This window comes from Cuculus canorus, chromosome 1 (assembly GCF_017976375.1).
Source record: "Cuculus canorus isolate bCucCan1 chromosome 1, bCucCan1.pri, whole genome shotgun sequence".
In the NCBI taxonomy this organism is placed as follows: domain Eukaryota; kingdom Metazoa; phylum Chordata; class Aves; order Cuculiformes; family Cuculidae; genus Cuculus; species Cuculus canorus.
This window is the reverse complement of record NC_071401.1, coordinates 127,311,778-127,332,188: the sequence shown is the minus strand read 5'-3', so window position 1 is coordinate 127,332,188 and position 20,411 is coordinate 127,311,778. Positions and strand designations below refer to the sequence as shown.

The 20,411-nt window shown below is 43.0% G+C and overlaps 1 protein-coding gene across 2 annotated transcripts in view; it reads left to right on the top strand.

Annotated features, from left to right (window-relative positions):
- The first annotated feature begins 2,208 nt into the window (after positions 1-2,208).
- The window catches only part of KIAA0930 (KIAA0930 ortholog), a 78,677-nt gene continuing 60,474 nt past the window's right edge, over positions 2,209-20,411 (top strand). For both annotated transcript variants that reach the window (XM_054051514.1, XM_054051505.1), the window contains exon 1: positions 2,209-2,512. In XM_054051514.1, the coding sequence (XP_053907489.1) occupies positions 2,380-2,512 (133 nt within the window). In that variant the 5' untranslated portion in view covers positions 2,209-2,379. The remainder of the gene's footprint in view (positions 2,513-20,411) is intronic.

Below are 20,411 nucleotides of genomic sequence, written 5' to 3'. Positions count from 1 at the left end.
GAGGGTTTTGTCCATAGGCTTATTTTGGTAGAAGTCAGAGGAAGGTGAAGGTAGGGCTAGGAACTGAATAGAGGTAGTACAATTTTATTATACAAAAGGCCTCGATGGGGCAGCAGAAGGTTTGCTTAATTGTTCTTTTTAATCAGAATTTCTTCTTCAGACTTTTAGGGTGAATGTTCAGGGGTCAGCAGGGGGCCTGTACTGCTGCAGGCTCAGGAGAAACAGCTGCAGGGTTATCTACTGGCTAGTGGTACAAGTTGTAAGTATTTTCACGTATCCCTGACAAGATAGTGGTATTGGGAACAAGCAGTCACCTACTGGGGAAAACTGCTCAATCCTTAGCAAGTACAGCATGACACGAGGTAAATGAGACTGCAAGTTCCTCTGGCAGCAGAGAGATTCCTTCCTCCTGTCTCAAGTGTCATATATTGCAATGTGAGGAACAACTGGAAGGCTCACAGTACAGGACAGTCTTCTGCTGCTCTTTCCCTCTGTTAGCCTGTGGGATAAACAATTCCAAAGCAAGCATTCAGGGCCGGTGTGTGACTGCAAACCTCCATTCTCTCCAAGAAAGAGGACTATCATATTTAGCAACGGAAGAGATACTCAATTCCCATGATTATCCACACTTCCCACTGATTTGTAAAAATCTAGGTATTCTATCAGCAAAATGCTGCACTGACCTCAAATGTCTCTCATATGTCCAATTCAGTATAGGGACCTTCCACAGAAAATACTCTTGTATCTCAGGTGAGAGAACTCTTGTTGATTTCCTTGGAAGACAAACTCATTGATAGTGCCATTCTGGTTTTTTACTCTATTTACAGCTTCTAGATCAACTTTTTCCTTCCTAACACACAGAGCTGAAGGTGTGTAGGTGCAGGAAGGAGTAAGGTCTCCAGCAGTTTTGTGTCACAAAAGGCCTGCACAAATAGTTTAGGTTTATATCCAATTATTGTGGGGCTGAGGGAAATGGGGTTGTTTAGTCTGGAGGAGGCTGAAGGGAGACCTTATTGCTCTCTACTGAAAGAAGGCTGCAGTGAGGTGGGTGTTGGTTACTTCTCCCAGGTGACAAATTGTAGGATGAGAAGTGCTTGATCTAGTAGGACGGCTGTGTCCCTGCCCATCACAGGGAGGTTGGAACTGGATGATCTTTAAGGTCCCTTCCAATACAAACTGTTCTATGATTCTACGAAATGGCCTCAAGTAGTATCAGGGGAGGTTTAGATTCGATATGAGGAAAAAAATATTTACTGAAAGGGTGGTAAAGCATTGGAACAGGCTGCCCAGGGAAGTGGCAGAGTCTCCATCCCTGGAGGTGTTCAAAAGACTGGGTGAACGTGGCACTTTGGGACATGGTTTAACAGGCATGGCGATGTTGGGCTGACGGTTAAGCTGGATGATCCTAGAATCATAGAATGGCTTGGCTTGGAAGGGTCCTTAAAGCCCATCCAGTTCCAAACCCCCTGCCATAGGCAGGGACACCTCCCAGTGGATCAGGGTGCTCCAACCCCCATCCCACCTGGCCCTGAACACCTCCAGGGATGGGGCAATCACAACTTCCCTGGGCAACCTGTGCCAGTGCCTCACCACTCTCATGGTGAAGAAATTCTTCTGTATGTCTAGTCAAAATCCTTTCCAGTTTATAGCCATCGCCCCTCATCCTATCACTACAAGACTTTGTAAACAGTCCCTCTCCAGCTTTCCTGTAGCCCCTTCAGGTACTGGAAGGTCACCATAAGTTCTCCTCAGAGCCTTCTCTTCTCCAGGCTGAACAACCCCAACTCTCTCAGCCCGTCCTCGTATGGAAGGTGCTCCAGCCCTCTGATCATCCTTGTAGCCCTCCTCTTGACCCGTTCCAGCAGCTCCATATCCTTCTTATGTCGAGGATTCCAGAACTGGACACAATATTCTAGGTGAGGTCTCACAAGAGAGGAACAGAGGGGCAGAGGAACAGAGAGACAGTTAGTTTGCGTTCTGCTTGCGATCAGCTTTTATTGTGATCAGGCCTCCTCCAAGATGTTTCTCCCAGCCTGAAGCATCCACGACCGCTCTCCCTCCACGCTGCGGCCGGCAGGGCAGGCTGGGCCACGCTCGGAGCCGCCCTTTCCCCTCCCCTTGGGGCGGTGCTGCCGCCGGGGCAGGAAGCGGCGGAGCCCGAGAGACCGGAGTCCTGGAGGAGCTGGGGCGGGGGTGGGGGCGTGAAAGTGGGAGAAGCATTATTTCTACGGCAGTGCCCGGGCAGCGAAACTTTCCAGCGGGGTGGACTCGTGGGAGGGAAGAGTAGGCTTAGAGGAGGGAGGTTGGCGGTGGGAGGGTTCTCCCGGCCCCGCCCGGTGCCTCGGCGTGTCGGTCTGACATGAGCCCGTCGCCGGCGGAATGGCCTCTGCGGGCAGCCGAGCCGCGGCGAGGAGCGAGGGCGCCGAGCTGGACCGGTCGCTGCAGCAGATGCTGCGGGCGATAGCGGAGGAGAGGAGCCGCGCCGGGCTCCGGCAGGAGATCAGCGGCCTCGGTGAGTGCCAGCCGGGGCCTCCCCGCGGGGGTGGAAGGATGGAAGGGTGGCATGGGAATGAATGGGAGCGACCCGCCGGGTCTCCGCGGGGGTGTGGGGTCTTCTCCCTCTCCACAGATGCCCCCCCCCCGAGCCGGGGAGTGCGGCACTCCGCTCCATTGTCTGGAATGCCCTTGGACACGGATGGGCAGGAGGCACCGCGCTAGAGGCTGGGTTTGATTCGGTTTTGAGTTTTAAGGCGTGTGTCGTGCGGTTTAGAATGCAAACGGAATAAATTTCTCGTTACTCTTCCCAGCGCAGGCGATCGTGTTGCTCTCAGATGATCGTAGAACCATAGAATATTTTGGGTTGGAAGGGACCTTAAAGATCATCCAGTTCCAACCCCCCAGCCATGGACAGGGACACCTCCCACTAGCTCAGGCTGGCCAAGGCCCCATCCAACCTGGCCTTGGAGACCTCCAGGGATGGGGCAGCCACAACTTCCCTGGGCAACCTGTGCCAGTGCCTCACCACTCTCATGGTGAAGAAATTCCTCCTTATGTCTAGTCTAAATCTGTCCCTCTCCAGTTTATACCCATTGCCCCTCGTCCTATGACTACAAGCCTTTGTAAACAGTCCCTCCACAGCTTTTTTGTAGCCCCTTTCATGTAGTGAAAGGTCACCATAAGGTGTAGTCTGAGCCTTCTCTTCTCCAGGCTGAACAACCCTAACTCTCAGCCTGTCCTCATATGGGAGGTGCTCCAGCCCTCTGGTCATCTTTGTAGCCATCCTCTGGACCCGTTCCAACAGTTCCATATCCTTCTTATGTTGAGGATTCCAGAACTGAACACAATAATCCAGACAGAGATGATCCCTGTAGATATTTTTTTTTCCTCTTCTGAGTCAGACACCTTCCTCTTCTGAGTAAATGACTTCATGCTGCTTGCCATGGTCTAGTAAGCATATTACATTCCAGCTCTTGGTCGTCAGTTACTGTATGAAATCCTGGATGCTTTCTTCAGCTTTCTGGCAACCTTGTTTATTTACATCTCGATTGATACAAATTTTACATGATGCATCTTTATTTAGTTCTTTACACCTTGCAAAATCAAAGTTTAGACATGAAATGCAGTTACTTTTGGTGATAGAGTGGTATGGCAGCTCCCGGAAACAAAAGAGACTCATTACTTTGTGAAAGCTTGTGCAGGCAGATCATAGACAGAAGTTTTTGATGTGAGGAGTGGTTTCCACCTTATTCAGAACTTTTGTATGTTCTGGGCTGGACCTGTGTTTTAAGGGAATGAATGCCTAGAAGTCATTGCAGGGTCAGGGCTTTAAGTTACGCACACTGATGTATAATACTTCTCTTGTTTTTGACTATGTGGCCTTTATTAATGGCTTATCCTTCCTCAACTCATTTATAAGATCACCAAAGTCTCCATCTCTGAGTCTTCCTTAAAAACTAAGAAGGAGTTTTTCTGACTTTATGTGGCATGCGAAATCTCTTTGGTTTTCTGCCTGAGCTTTATGCACCAGTTTGTCTGCCAGTGCTTACTGTGGTCCCTACAGGAAGGAATGGCCTTTGCCTTCTCTGTTTTTGCCTTGCATATAGTGAAAGCTTGTGCAAACAGAGAGAAATGATGAGGCTTTCTTGTTTCTTCATGTTTTTTTTCCTAACTGGAATTGGATCTCTGGGCTTAACTGTGGTGTAAAAAACATTACAGGGCCAAATAAAGTGCTGTGGTAAAGAAGCTGTAAACAAAACAGACACCACTTCCCCCTCCCCACCTCCCAGTATAAATGTCTGTGAGGTTGCATTCATTGAAGACCTGTTGTCAGCTCATGTTTGGCCTTATCATGTGTGAATGACAATAAAGACTCACAGGAACAGAATATGACCATTGCTTTGTTTTACTTAAATTGGAAAAGGGAAAAACTTCATTGGCTGGTGAGAACATAGAAATGTTTCCTCTCTGCTTGTGTTTGAACACTTATCCACAGTGCTCTTCATGAGTAATCCTGCTGTATAACTCTGGGGTAACCACACATATAATAGGATGGTATTGCACCTTTCTTCTACCGAATGAAGGTTTGAAAGGAAAACCTCAGGAGAACTTAGCTTGTTGCATTGCGGGGGCTGATCCTGGTTGTGGAGATTTGCCTGTGTATGTCTGTACTTGTGTGGAAATAGGTTATATGTCACCACAGCGGTGCTTCAGATCTTTGATGTTCATATCCAGCAAATGGAGCTGAATTTTCAGCTGAAAACACTGCAGTTTGCCAAGCTGTTATTCCTTTCCCACAAGTGCAGAGTTCTGCAGGAAGAGAAATGCCATAGATGTATATGCTGCAGGTGTCATGGACCTTCAGCTGAAGTGGTTGTGGGACAGTGTGGTGATTTTAATGCAGAGAGAATCTGTTCTTCGGTGGCTATTTCTGAGCACAGTTGCTGAATATCAGTTCCCACTTGCGGTCGCCTTGTTAATCCCTGAGCACTGCAGAGTTGCAAAGTGGGACCCCTCTCGGGATTAGAGGTTGCAGACTCAGGTTGCAATAGGGACATTTAAATTGTAACAGCATCTGATCAGCTTTTTCAGACCTATACCTGTTATTACTTAAAGTTTGTGAGGGACATATTGGGAAACTTTCTGAAGGCCTAGGAGACAGAGAATCTCTCCATGCCGCATGTCTCCACTTCTGTATATTGAAGGATTTTCCAAAATCTTCATTCCATTGTGTGCTGCATGTTATGTCATATGTGATATCATCGCTCTCAGTAAATGAGTGCTCTTTTTCCCTATTCTGTGATCTATTACTAGGGAAGTAAATAGTTTAAATACTTCTCTTAGGAAAAACACTGTGTTTTTGGAGTGATGCTCAGTAGAAGTTGTAGATGAACAGGTTATCAAGTGTAATCCTATGGTTTAAGTTTATGCATGTCTGGACTGCACTAGCAAATGCTGTTGCAGGGCATGCATTGTAGTTAGAGTAGCTGTAATCCAGCTGTGCTGGGCTCTTATCAGTACAGCAGATGTAAAGGCTTCTCCTTGAGAAAATAGTCATGATCCACTTTGGGTTCAGGTGGCTAATGCAGAGGTTTTTGTCTGCTCTTTGTGCCCGGGTGCTGTTATTCAAAACAGCCCCAGTGATCTAACCTGTGGCATGTCACCTGCTGGGCTACAGGATGAGTATATCCACTGCTGGTTTTATGTTAGTGGTGTTTCTTTTTGTAATGGCCAAATGCTTTTCACCTGTGTCAGTAGTTTAAACCTCTTGTGAGGTTTTTCTGAGTTCTCTTGAAATCAGCTGGCAAAGGCTTTGATTGTGTTTAATTCTGGGTTTTCCTTGATTGCTCTTAACCCTTCAACAATAAATTGGGACTCATTGGGTCATAACTTGGGCAGCCTCTTTCCTTTTGTGTATTTCTGTTAAGTGAGCTCCTACTTCCCAGCCTAAGGAGGAAGTTATTTGTGCTGATGCTGAGTTTTGGTGAGAGGAATTGCTTTATTTCAGGAATATCACATAAGCATTTGGACAAGTATTGTCCAAAAGTGTAAATCCCCTGGCGTGGGATTTTCTGTGCTGTCCTGTTTGTGTAATGTAGAAAATATAGTAAATCTGACATCATGCTTCAAAATAATGACTCATGTGTGACTCCTTACCAAGCTGCTTAGAAGGAAGACGTTTCAGCTGGTTGTTATTGTCATCCAGTTGTGCAGGGTATTACACTAATGTTGTACACAAACCTCACTCTGATATGCTGTTTATTAGAACATTTCTCTGGCAAAATATTTCTCCTTCTGGAGGACTGACAGACTTGCTTGAGAGTGTTGGGCTTGTTCAGCCTGGAGAAGAGAAGGCTCTGGGGAGACCTACCAGTACTTAAAGGGGGCCTGTGGGAAAACTGAAGAAGGGTACTTTGTTAGGGAATACAGCAACAGTTCAAAGCTGAAACAGGGAAGATTTATATTAGATATTAGGAAGACATTTTTTACTTTGAGGGTGGTGAGGCACTGGAACAAGCTGCCCAGCGAAGTCGTGGATGTTCTGTCTCTGGAGGTGTTCAAAGGCCAGGTTGGATGAGGCTTTGAGCAACCTGATGTTGAAGGTGTCCCTGCCCATGTTTGTACAGATGATCTTTAAGGTCCCTTCTGACCCAAGCCATTCTATGATTCTATGCCTCCTCAGCCAGGGTATGGGTAAGGCTCTGAAGTTACATTTTTGGCTGAAGTTCCAAACTGGGAGAGTTTTAGCTTTGGTTATTCCTGAAACTACTGTGTAATGTTGTCAGATGCTTAATTTCCCTGTGTTCTTCTGTCCTCCCATGACAAATTGCCCTGACTTTAGTGTAGCACAGTGTGCTTGGGTGGAGGAGTGATGTGATGTACACTAGAACTTATAATGAGTTAGAAAAAATAAATAGGTAGAACTGAATAATGTCTTCAACAGTGGCTGATGGGTAATGGAGTAGCCAAGCAAAAGGTGGGCAAGTTGTAAGGATCCTGAGAAGCAAGTGGCTGCCTCATGGGCTGCAAGAAATTTGGAGTGAAAAAACAGCTGAAAACTGCTGCCACCAAGGCACTGAAGATCTGTAACAGTAGTGGTTGCAGATGCCAGTGGAGAAACGAGACTCTGCAGAAGGTCAGATAGTCTTATCAGTAATGAAGTGTTTCTTCTGTTTGGTTTCCTCGTGGTGGAGGAAGTAGAATTGGTGCTAACTGTCTGTTGCTGAGGGGAGGGCAGAGGAGGGTGTACTTGGCACAGGCAAAACAGAGGGGAACCATTTATCCTCAAAGTCTGAGGACTGCTTGGGCTTGTTTGTGCAGCAGTGCACCTCGGGGCTTGTCGTGTGAGTAAAGACAGTGGGGTGATTCATGTGCCAAATTATCTTGATGAATAATTCTTGGAAATATAGGTCTCTAGCCTTCTGGAGAGAAGGAAGGGTGAGGTGGCATATGGTAGGTGCTCGTGCATGTGAGTGTTGTGGAAAATATGATGGAAGCATGAAGACCCAAGTGGAAAAACATGGGCAGAAGGATGAAGGATGGTGGAAGAAATTTTTGGAGAACAAAAGAGCTTAAAATGAAGAATGAATAATTTGAATTTGGAAGTCCTATATCCAAGCCTTAACTCTATCATAGTGTAGTAATTTTTAGTTAAATTTGAATATTCAAGAAGGATTTATTTGCTTCTGTAACTTTGAACGAAGTATAACCACTGAGTAGGTGGAAATGAATGTTGAGAATTTTCTGCAGTACGAAACTGGTTTGTCAGGCGTAACTTTTGTGCAGAAACAGCATATTCTTCATTTATCGTTCTTGTGGAGTTAAATTGGTGACTTGTTCAGTCTGAGGTGAGAAGTTGGGAAGCTTTGTTTTCTTCTGATCTATGAATAACAAGGTTGAAAAATCGCATGTGCCCAAATGAAAACTTGTAGGATACATACAACCAAATTCACTAAGGATCCCTATAATTAGTTTAATGTACGAATATATTGGTAAATTTACTTGCTTTTCATTCAACACATTTAAAGGGATTTGAGTTTAAAATATTTGTACAAGTTCTTTTGACCTATCTATAAAATGTTTTGCAGCTAATGAATGTGAAAATGTTCATTAAAAAATGAATGGTCAAACACTGAAGGAAAAAAAACCAAACTAGTGTAAGTAACTTATAAGTAGTAAAATAAAAAAAAAGTGTATAATCAGTGTTTCAGCCAGGAAGAATTTATTTTTAGGAGGAGTACTAGAAAGTACAAATGTGAAGCAAGATCAGAACGGGTTATTTAAATTAGGGTTAAAGTAGGTACTTTGAAGTCAAAGTGATTTAACCAACTCACTCTGGATATTGAAACTCACATTTGTTTTGGAGAAAGATGAGCAAATAGCAAAGAAATTCCAGTGCAAAAATAGGTTTGATAGGGTTTATATTTTTTTTAGAGGTAGAAGAGGAAGATTATTTCAAAGCTGGTTTGTTTTTTGATTATTTTTGCCTGTCATAGAAAACTGTCTGGGAGAAATTTCTGAAATCAAACTTGCATGTAAGACATTTGATGTGTGCAGTTGAGTGCCTGGGTAGGGTAGTGTAGGAGAAACTGCAGCAGGAGCCAATTCTGAAACCCCGTGGGTTTAGTCATGGGATGAGGATGTGTTTCTGCTTGTCCAGCAGCCCTGTGTGCAGGATGGGTGAGGTGAGGGATTTGCTCGCCAGGTCCTGTGTGCAGGGCTCAGGGGCAAGGACCAGGGCTCGCTATGCTAGAGAACAGAGGGTGGGAAAGAGGAGCTCATGGGCGCTGGTCTGGGATGGACCTCAGCCCATAGCATTCATGTGAGGAGGACTGTTTGTACTTCAAGGTCATGACACTTGGGCAAGTCTGGTGGAGAATAATTTTGGATGCTCGTATTCCAGACTGGAGTGAGTAATTTTAAAACCAAGGTGCAGCACCAATTTTTAAGGTAAAGTCTCGTGCTCTAATGCATCAGTGCTAACAAAGTAGTTGAAGATGGCTGCTGGGAAATTTTCTTTCTGGCAGGGCTGTGCTAGGTGACATGACTATTATTGATGAGACTTCTTTGTTTTGGTTTCACAGAGCAGAAGAGAAGCTGTGATTTTGCTGTGGTGAGATTCTGTGCTGCAGTGGTGGGGACAGAGTAGGACAAATGAGAGGTCCTCACGCTGGGACTGGGAGACTGTGGTGTTGGATTAGGATTGTGTAGGATTACAGAGGCAAATGATGATCTCTAATATTAAGGCTGAAGAGGAAATAACTGGTGGCAGAAGGAATATTGAGATCTTGTGTCCTAGGATCCCATCCTGCCATGTCTGCAGTCAAGCATAGGATAAGTAGTGGACAAAGACAATCCGGGGTAAACTCTAGACCTGCAGCCCTCCAGGGTAAATACCTTTTTTTTTTTTTTATGGTGGTTCATTTAAAATTCCATTTTCATTGTTCATGCTGTTGTCACTAATGGCCTGTCAGGCTTTCCATTACACACTACTGTTTCAGGGGATTTGTAATTTGTCTGTGAAGGTTAGCTTCTGCCAGGAGCTTGACATACATCATACCAGATCAATAATATAATGTGGTCTTTTTTTTCATTACAGCTTTTACATATTTCTTGACTAGTTGTGTTATTTATTCTTTCTTTTTAATAGAAATAAAGCTTTGTAGGATTTTGATGTCCTGCTCAATAGTATGCATGATCAAATCATGAGTCAGACTGGAGATCATGAAGTAAGGAGGCAAAATTAAAAAATAAAAACCCAAAACCAAAAAAACCCCATCCTGACAAAAAAAACCAAAATACCCTTCAGAATGTGGTTGCTCCAACTAAATAAGCAGTTTAGTTTTTAAAACAAGGCATGCTACTGTTAACTTTGGGTGCTAGCAGAAGTTGCTTGATGCCCAGTTTTTTTAAAATGAGTCCTTCAGGACTGAATTATGAAGCTGTGAGACTGGCAATGGGAATAGTCAGGATATTTTAAACCACCCATCTCTTACGTATGTAATACTGTAGTTCTAACTAATACCTTAACTGTTTAGTTTTGTTTTTCTAGCAGTATACTCTCAAAATCTATATGGTACTGTATGCAAGTCCATTTTGAAGTCAGGGTTCTGTTTTGAACTTTAAAATGAATGAGAGGTCTGTCTTGGGGATTAAAATACAGCTTACCTTTACAGTTCCAGATGGATCTGCTAAGGATTTAGCAGTATATCCAGTTGGATTCTTTCCAAAGAAATGAAAAATTAAAATTCCCAAAGGATGAAGCGTGTTGGTCTCCCCTCATCATCGTGCTCAGGATGCTGATCAAGAGAAAAAGCTCAAAGGATGCAAGGTTTTCAAGAATTGAAATATATTGTGTCTTATGTTCCAGAGACATTTTGGGAAAAACAAAACCTTTCAGTTAAATAGTAATGATTGATGCATCTACTTATCCTTGTAAATGTTGTAAGTGGGATCAGGGTAGCAGCTCACTGACATTGAAAGTGTTACTATGAATTGGGTGATAAGGTGTAAGGAGAAAGCCTGTACAAAATCAATTCATGGTCTCAGGACCCCACTGGGTAGTGAAGCTACCTTTTTCCAGTGGGTATTCTAAGGAACGTGAAACAAGCTGCTTTCAGTCTGTTTGCAGCCCCTTGGGCTAAATAGGCTGAATGTCAGACCATCGAGGTTGCTCTACTGTTTTTTTGTCTGTGTGTCCTAATGTATTGATTTTACTCTTCTCAATGCAGGAATTAAAATACAGTCAGGATACAGAAACACCAGATACAGCATCATGCTGCTCCTGTAGAGGCGTTGTGGTAACCTGGGCATGCTCCAACAGTAGTTCTGTTGACTGAAATTTGTCACGTGCAGCAAGAGTCCCAAGTAATTTCCCCCACCCCAAATTCCTACTGTTTAAGGCATGAATAGTACATGTAAGGTTTTATAGGGCTTTCTGCAATCCCGTTTTAGAAACAAGGCTTTAAAACTGAAGTTCCTGTCAGTTTGGCTTGCTTCATCCCTACTACAGTAGTACTGACTGTGTGCTAGTACTATGCAGAAGCTGAACCCAGAAAACAATAATGTTCTTTTCCTTACTTCTCTTGGGAGATTCCTTAAACATGCTTGATGATCCCAAAGTTAAATCCCTTTGAGGTGAATGTATTGTTTTGCAGGCAGATAGCATACTGTGATTTGAAGAGTGATTCCTTTAGGGACCATGTCCTTCCTTTCACTGCAGAATTAGGAAATGGCTACTGGTGCTGCAATTTAGGCTCTATCTGGTGTTTCAAATTATTCTTTGCATAATTTTCTTTCTTACAGCTGGATCTGTGAGAAAGCATGTGGAGGTAATCAGGAGCCCATTGCATCAGGACCAGTTTCAAAGCATTCCAGGGTGTTTCCTGCTACAACTGTTTACTTGACATTCAGAAGTGCATTTGAGGCCACCTAATCTGTTGTACTTCGTCTGGTTTCCCACGTGGGAAATTGTGTCATGGGGTTTTCTGTCTTTCCATTTTAACTGGGATGTGCTCAGAGAGATGAGTGAAGGATGCCCCTGTTATTGATGTTAGTGTTGGGGTGATGAAAATCTTTATGGCTCAATAGCAAACTAGCTTTTTGTAAGCTACTATGCAGAGGAGAGAGGCCATATATTGGTAATTGCCAGAGGCTGCCTCCATGCCTGGATTCTCAGTTTCAGAAAGTTTGCATTAGGCATTGCTACCACTTTATCAATCCATTTGGGCTGCAGCGTGTAGGGGAAAGCAGCCCTGTGGAAAAGGATCTGAGCGTTCTGGTTGACAGCAAGTTGAACACAAGCCAACACTGTGCCCTGGCAGCCCAGAGGACCAACTGTGTCCTGGGGTGCATCAAGCATGGCATTGCCAACTGGTTGAAGGGGGGGGTTGTCCCACTCTACTCCATACTGGTGTGGCCCCACCTTGAGTACTGTGTGCAGTTTTAGGCGCCATGGTAAATAAAGGATATCAAGCTACTGACGAGTGTCCAGAGGAGGCCACAGAGCTGGTGAAGGGTTTAGAGGGAAAATCGTTTGAGGAGCAGCTGAGGTCACTTTTCTGTTCTGCCTAGAGAAGAGAAACTGAGGGGAAATGTCATTGCAGTTTACTGCTTCCTCACAAGGGAAGGAGGAGGAGCAGGTGCTGACCTCTCTGGTGACCGGTGATAGAGCCCAAGGGAATGGGAGGAGAATGTGCCAGGGGAAGTTTAGGTTGGATATTAGGAAAGGGTTTTTCACTCAGAGGGTGATGGAACACTAGAACAGGCTCCTCATGGAAGCAGTCATGGTGCAAAGCCTAACAGTGTTCAAAAATCATTTGGACAACACCCTCAGTCACATGGTGTGAATATTGGGGTTGTCCTATGCAGGGACGGGAGTTGGACGCAAAGATCTTTGTGGGTCTCTTCTGATGCAGGACATTCTATGGTTCTATGATAGGATTGGCAGCACTTAGCCTTTGAACACTTGGATGGTGTTTCCATTGGTCAAATGGATGTTGAAGATTATCTGTGTCTGAGAGTAATATAGATAGTTTTAGCTCCAATATCTGTTTGCATGTCTAACTACCAAGCTCCAATAAAAAAAGTGAGTTGGGAGTTCTTGGTCCTGTCTCACAGGGCTCAGTGTGATCAGCAGGAGCTTGCGAAATGGATTGAAATGCCAGTGAAGCTTGAGTTATCTTTGCACTGTGAAGAACTTTGTTTAATTGCTTGGAGATGCTGAAACATCATGAAGATGAGAGAAATGTTTTGATATGGATTTACAGTAAGTACGTTCTGCTAAGAACTCTGAAAGATTTCACCAGAAACTTTTTCTTTTGCTTTTTCAGAGAACAGTTACAGGAGCTCTTGAATATCTAGCAATGTTATATTTTCAACAAGGAGTGTGTTCACTTACCTGCCTTAAAGGACCTTGAGAGGTGGGTTTTAGATTTCCATAAAGCTCAGCACTCCATAATAATGGAGGTTTTCTGTGTGATTGCAATACTCAGTCTTGGAGGGATGAGTTTATTGCCTCACTGCTACAGTTATTGCCTAAGCCCATCTTTTCAGAAACAAAGCAGCAAGCTTATTGCTTGGAGGTAAAGCTCTGTGTAAGCCCAGTGGCTTCCGAAATAATCATGGTCCAGCTTTTTGCGTACTTCATAGGAATGCTTAACTACTTTTTTTTTTTCCTTGGCTTTAATGAGAAGTTCAATTCTGTCTTAAATAATGAAGATCTGAATGGATGACCCATGTTTTTTGTAATAAGGGTGACTAAACTTTTTATGTGAGAGTGATGCCTTCAGTACTTGTTGTGTGTTGGAGTTCACTTGGTTGCTCTTAGAAGCTGATGGGGGAAAACGTGGTTGTAAGTCTAACATGAAAAAGTGAAAAAGCAGGCAAAGTGTAAGATCCCAAAACACTGTTTGCTACTTTTGAAATTTTGCTGGTTTATTTGCTTCTAAAACGGCATTTCTAGATATCACCAACATAAAGAGATTAAAAAATGTGGACTTGCTTGGAATCTCGTCTTGAAGCTTGTTCTTAGCATTTTGCTCTCAGGCTTCATGATTTGATTCTTGCAGATGGTACTAATGGTGTAGATGTTGCACTCTGAGCAGGCTGATGTGGTGTTTCTGAAAGCTGTGCCCATTTACATGAGGGGCAGTCTGCCTTATGTCCTTACTGTAGTATGGCCAGGAGCACCACCTTCAGAAGTGATATTTTACTGTCATGAAACTAGGGGATAGAAAACGCATCCATCTGATTCCTACTTGAGGCTTCGAGTCCTTAGTCAGCCTGAGGTTTAACCTTTCATCTTTCTTTTTAGTGGAAGTTTCTGGTGCTACAGAAGGAGAACGATGAATTAATCGCTCTCAAACAGTTGAAGTCTGTAACCCTGGGTGCGGGTGCCAAGAGGGGATATACCAACCATTAATACTGAACTTTACAGATCTGGAATTAGTGTCTGCTCTTCTGTGGTTTGGGGCAAGTTGCTAGCACTTCTTGCACTTGCGTTCCCTATTTGGTGTGGGGAGATAAGCTGTCACCTCAGAGGGAAAATTCTCCTATTGTTGGCAACTCTGCTACTGTCTTAGGGATGAAGGGTGAGTGAGAACTGAGAGTTCCCTCCATAACCAACATCCCAGATGAGTGGCGTAGCATAGCCTCAGTGGACCGTACCAGGGAAAGCTTGGGTCCATCCAATATGAACTGTCCTCTTCAGTCCTGAGCTCATTGGTTCGGCAGAATGATTGAGCAAATGACAGTAGCTAGGAAAACAGAATGTTGACAGTTCATGTATTGCAGCATTAAGTGGTTTATTGACTTTATTCCCTGTCTGAGCAGAACCAGTGCCTGTAATTAACATTACAGAATCACAAGGTTGGAAAGGACCCATTGGATCATCGAGTCCAACCATTCCTAACACTCCCTAAACCATGTCCCTCAGCACTTCATCCACCTGTTCCTTAAACACCTCCAGGGAAGGCGACTTGACCACCTCCCTGGGCAGCCTGTTCCAGTACCCAATGACTCTTACTGTGAAGAATTTTTTTCTGATATCCAACCTGAACCTCCCCTGACGGAGCTTCAGGCCATTCCCTCTTGTCCTGTCCCCTGTCACTTGGGAGAAGAGGCCAGCTCCCTCCTCTCCACAACCTCCTTTCAGGTAGTTGTAGAGAGTAATAAGGTCTCCCCTCAGCCTCCTCTTCTCCAGGCTAAACAGCCCCACTAGTTAGTTTTGCTTTATTAACAAAACCCGTAAACAAAGAGTTGTCTGGGTTTTTTGGATCAAAACTTGAATTATGAATTTAAGTACTTTCTGACCTGAATTATGTTATGTTCCTGCTGAAGGAAAAAACTACCAGGTTAAAATTTTCATCCTGTATTGTTCTGAATGGGGCAAAAGGAGAAAATCAAGCATAGACATGTCCTTCCTCTTTCTACTTTCCTTGCAAGAAACTTCAAAAGGAATCACAGATGTTTATTCTTCAGCAAACTGCTGTGGAAAATGCAGGAACTGAAAATGTAATGCTTACCTTGTACTTGTTTGTCACTGTCTCTTAAACCTGAGGTTGAGGGCATTTTCCAAAATTTACAGAAAATAAAAGGATGGGGGGGGGGAAGGATTGGAGTTTCTGTAACTGTATCTGAAGCCTGTGTCTCTTCAAATATCCAGATCTGTGCTTCAGTGCTTTGATGATCGAACAGAAGAATATTAAGATTTATATTCTTTACTTCAGAACTCTAGTGGCAACATCAAAAGGTGATAAACTATGTAATCAAAATCATAGGATTCATAAGCCCAGTGATGGGGGAAAGCAGAAAAAGACATTGCTGCTTTGTGCTTTTACTTGGGAATTTTCTAAATGAGACCTTTCTTTCTGAACTCATGCGTTTCTACTTAAGACCTTGTAACTGTCATGGGATAGAGGTAGTGATTTCTCAACAGATAAAGGTCGTGACTATTTCTGGTTTTATGAGCCATATTCAGTAACCGTCTTTTACTCTGGAGAGAGTGGCTGGTTGAAGGTGGTGTGGAGGGTGGGAGACACCCAGGGAGGGAGAGAGGGCAGAAGAAACAGAGCTGGAATGTCAAACCACAGTCACGTTACTGGTCAGAGGGAAAAAGCTAGAAAGTCTCCTAATATTTAGTCAACTATGCCTGGACCATTCCACTGTAGTACACCCGTGCATGGGCCTTCCAGATCCATAGGGATTCATAGCTGTACAGGCTTCTTCTTTGGAGGAGAAATTGGAATAGTGATGCTGGTTACAAATGGAAAAGGATGGCATGTTTTCAGCAGCTAACTTGTTAATGGTAGGCTAAACCTCCATTTACTAAATTGAGTAGTAGTGTAGCAGTAGTTGCTCTCTGCCTTAAGGAGTAGGGTGTTGCTGGCTTTAGGGCAGTTGTTTTGGGTTCTTTCTGACTGAAGTTATCATGATGCTGATGTAACTAATATTCCTCCTTTTTTCTCCTTTCTGTCTTTTAACCAATAATAACCATTTCCCCAGAGAGCCAGTTTTTCTTGGTTTCAGTTGTTCTGTTGTGGACTAAATTAAAATCTTGTGCTTTATTTGGGACTGTCAAGGAAAGATACCTTTCATTATATGTACAAGGTGCCAGCAGCACAAGAGGCTGGTGTGCTGTCAACGGGACTGATGGTCTCCAGATATGCAGTTCTGCAAGCTACACACAGTGCCTCCAGGACTGTGGTTTCTTGCCCCGTTAATGGTTTCACGGTGAAGTGATAAGCTGTTAGAGTTTTCCTTCCTTGTGTGAATGTGGTTTGCTTAAAGAGATGGGCCTGCTTTAGGAGTAAGAGGTGGTTTCATTGGGATGTATGGAAGTGTGCAGACACTCTTCAATTTTATTTCTACCTAAACAGTTACATTTGTTATCTTAGAAGCCCATGTTAATAATAATAATGGAAATGCTAATGCTGCGTAATTAACTGAAATACCTAGGCACTGGCAAAGACATTCAGTTTGTTGGATGGAACATTAAGTACCCCTTATGCTTTAGCCTGAAGACTAGAAAGAAACCCAGAGTGGTATTTTTAAAGGGCTTGTTTTTTTAAGAAGTACCTCCTTCTGCAGATTATTTTTCTTACGTATGCGTGTCAGGTTTGAACACTCAGTTGAGATATGCAGTGTCAAACAGGTTGTGTTTTTTTTTTTTTTTAAATCTTGGCTGCAAGATGAGTGAAAATGTTGGTTGTCAGCTTTACAAGCGAGTGGGTTTGTGGTCTAGAAGGTAAGTGAGAATTACGGCTTCCAGTGTGAAGTTGCTAAGTGCTCAGTCAAAAACTGCTGCCAATGTTTCTAGTTAGAACAAAGAAACAGAATTTGGAAAGTAGCAGTGTGTGGTAGTAGGCATGGGTAGGAAATAGCTCTGCTTCCCTGCAAGCTGCTGTTGTGATTGTTACTCCTTCCTTCTCCCTTGACAGCATGATGATAACTCGCAGCACTCAGCAAAGATAAGATGCTAGAGGAGGTACATACATGAAAACATCAGTAACAACCACACTGTAGGTAGTTTTGCAAAGCTGTAGTTCTTCTAAAATGCATTCTGCTGGTTTTACCACAATAGTCTCTCAAATAGTACTTGACAGTACTTGACTACATGACAGTAGTTTTTATTAAGTGTGAAAAGGGAGTAGGGAATGTGTAGCTGTTTGTCCCTCTTCCACTGGGTTTAAAGTGCTTGCATCCAGTGGAATGAAGGTTGCCTCCATTAAGGGAGGATGATTACACCTGTACTAAATTCCCACAGTTATATCAGTTAGGAAACAGAAGATTTCTGCAGTAGTTTCTTGTGTGAAAGGCATAACTAGGTTCGTCTAGTGCTGTCATAATGAATAAATTAAATCTGTGGAAGTGATGCTTCAGTCCCTCATGGAATGGCACATGGGTTTGAGTGACGTTTGGATGCAGGTTCTGGGGAGCTGAACTGTGCATGCTGTGAGAGGCTGAAGTACAGCAAAGTAGCTGATGGCTGTTTGATGAAAAAGAGTTTATTATTTCTGTACACTAAAGTCCAGTAGCAGATAACTGAATACTGTCAATTGTGTTGACCCTTGCAATGATTAGATATTTAAAGTAAACTGATAGATGCCTGTAAGATGCTCTCTAGATTTGGTATTTCATACTGATGTGTGATATTTAATAATTTCTCTCTAAATTTCACATACAGAATTGCTTTGTGTTGGAAAATATTTCTCAAATTATTTATAGGTCAGTTTGACTTCTACTTTTTCAAAATGAGAATCTGTAGGTGGTGCACAGTAGTTTACTTTTAAATCCTGTGGGATTTGATGCTGTGTTGATTGTTAAATAAAATGATGGTTTCCACAGTGTATGTAGTAATAGAAGAGGGAAGACTGACAAGAAGAGACATGAACAAGAAGAATATGTTTTACAGCTTTTTTTCTAGAGGAGGTTTTCTTTGTGTTTCTTCAGCTGTGATGATATACGGAGCAGTCTTCTGCAGCGGGAGAAGGATAAGTGGAAGTGGAGAATTGATACAAATATGGATCAGAGAAAGGAAGGTCTCTCTCACCTTCTCCTTCAGAGTAATACAGAAACCATCCTAAGAAGAATCATATATCAACTTGTGATAGACCTCTACAAAGGTCGTCCTTCATTCATCTCAGTGTGAGAAAATAAAGTGAAAACACACGCGATAAAGGTGGTCAAAGTGGCAGGTGGTACGAGAAGTTCAGAAAGCAGAAATCGAAGTGTTCCAGTAGCTGAGGTTTTCTGAGGTGACCAGAAGAACTTTAGAAAGTGGTCTAGAAAGTATCTAGAATTGTGAGCTGACTACTGGGCAGAAAATCTTCATTTGCTAAGGAGAACCCTCCCCCGCTCCTCTGGGAACTGCAAGAGGATGTGTGCCAAATCTACTGTATGAACTGTAGTGTCCTTTCTGTCACAAGATAACAGCTCTTCATGGGAGTTATTCTACTGGTCTTTAGCCGTTTTCTACATAAGGAGGTTTTTGCTTTGACCTAGAAAAAGCAATTCAGTTTGTGAAAGAACTTCTCTTTGTGTTATGTATTGTTCTTTTTTCATTGTACGTTAAAGATGTGCCTAAAGCCACACTCAGGATAACTTCTCTGAATCACTTTTCTCTTGGGTGAAATTCAGTGAAACAGAAAATAATGGAAAAGAATGATTTTAAATCAGAAACAGCTGTACAAGATCTAAGGGTGAGGTGGCAACTGAGAAACGTGTTGTGTTGGTTGATTGTTCTCCAGTTTCCTTAGTTCCAAAGGTGTTCCTCACGTGGGTAGAATTTTTTCTGTTGCTGATGCAGTGGGCTTTTATGAATTATAAAACATATTAAATGTTGAGCTTTCCTTTTTGTTAGCGCTCATTTCCTGTGTTACATATTGTTGATAAAGAGGAATGCAAACCAAAGAGCTCTGGGCTGAAATTCCTTTATATTAAGTTGTGCAGTTTCATATTATGGCTGCATTTTAAGTGTTGCCTGTGAGAACTCTGTTATACCCTCTTCTAGGTCTGTTAACGTGTCCTCCTGGGCAAGAGCACATTTGATATCTTGATGGTTGTTCCTGGGTGTGCATGCGAGTAGATTCACTCTTCTAGTTGTGCTAGAGCTCTGCAATGTGAAGATTTGAAGAGCAGGGAGTATGAGGAGATAGTTTTGTGGAAGGTGTATATGTGCCCCAAAACTGGTTGAATTAGAAACTCTGCCCTGGGGTTTAGCTGATTTACAGAAATTGCATTCACAAAACAAGTTGGGATTACCCCTGATCTTGGAGCTGTAATAGTTCTATAATAGTTTCTCTGCTCAATGCACTTGAAAAAGGAGATTGGTTGTTAGAAGGTATTGAGGGCAAGGGTAGAAATTTTGCCATAGAATGATTCCGTGGAATGTGCTCATCTTTGATATTACAGACTTAGAAAGTTTCAGAGAAGGGCACCAGAGGCGCTGTGGGGATGACTTCTGTATGAAAGATGTTGAACTGGTAGGCTGGCACTTCTGAACGTGGAAAAAGGATGCTTCAGGTCTTGTGTGTGATGGAGACTTGTAAAATGGGTGGTGTGAATGCTGTATGTAGGCAGTAATTGGTCACTGTGTTGTCCTGTGAAGAAAGCCATTGCATAAAACTGGAATTTAGTAGGTAAAAAAAAAACCCAACCCCAAACACACATTGTGTGTTAGAAGCTCTGGGATTCATGGTCACAGACATCTCTAGATTGTAAAAGCTTACATGGGTCCAAGGAGAGCATGAACATGAGGTAGAACAGAAATCCAGTAGGAGCTGCCACATACACAGGTCTCTGGCACAGAAGGTCACTGACTTAGGAATCATTGAGGGCTATCAGGGTGCTGAGGAGAAAGGAAATGCAGTCTTGCCTTTGTTGTCTACTCATTCCTGTCCACCTACACTGCCTACTATTTAAGGCAGTATACTGGGATAAACAACCTTTGGTCTGGACTCAAAGTTCTCACATGCTGGTTTTGTATTCCTTGGAATTGAAAGGAGAATGTTCTCCAAGGGATTTCCTCATCAGGAATGCCCTGCAATAGCATTTCACTAGGTAATGGCTTAATACAGGAAGAATTTGAAATATTTTTTTCTTTATTTTTGTACTTTACAGCTCTCAGTTATCTGAATTTAGCATCTTTGTGCTATTTCTATGCTGTTCTTTTAGTAACTCCATAGGGCTACTGTATATATAACTTTGATCATTAAACCCAATGTAAGAAATTGTGCTGCAGTATTAATTCCAAGCAGCTAATAAGAGATGAGAAAAATAGGCTCTTTTATGTCACTGCTTAGTTAACCATGGCAGGCCAAGGTACTGGCATGGAGCTGATTTAGGAAGAGGTTAAACTACAATTTTGTAGTGTCTTGTCAGTACGCTGAAATCAGTAGTTCTGGTCAGATGATAAC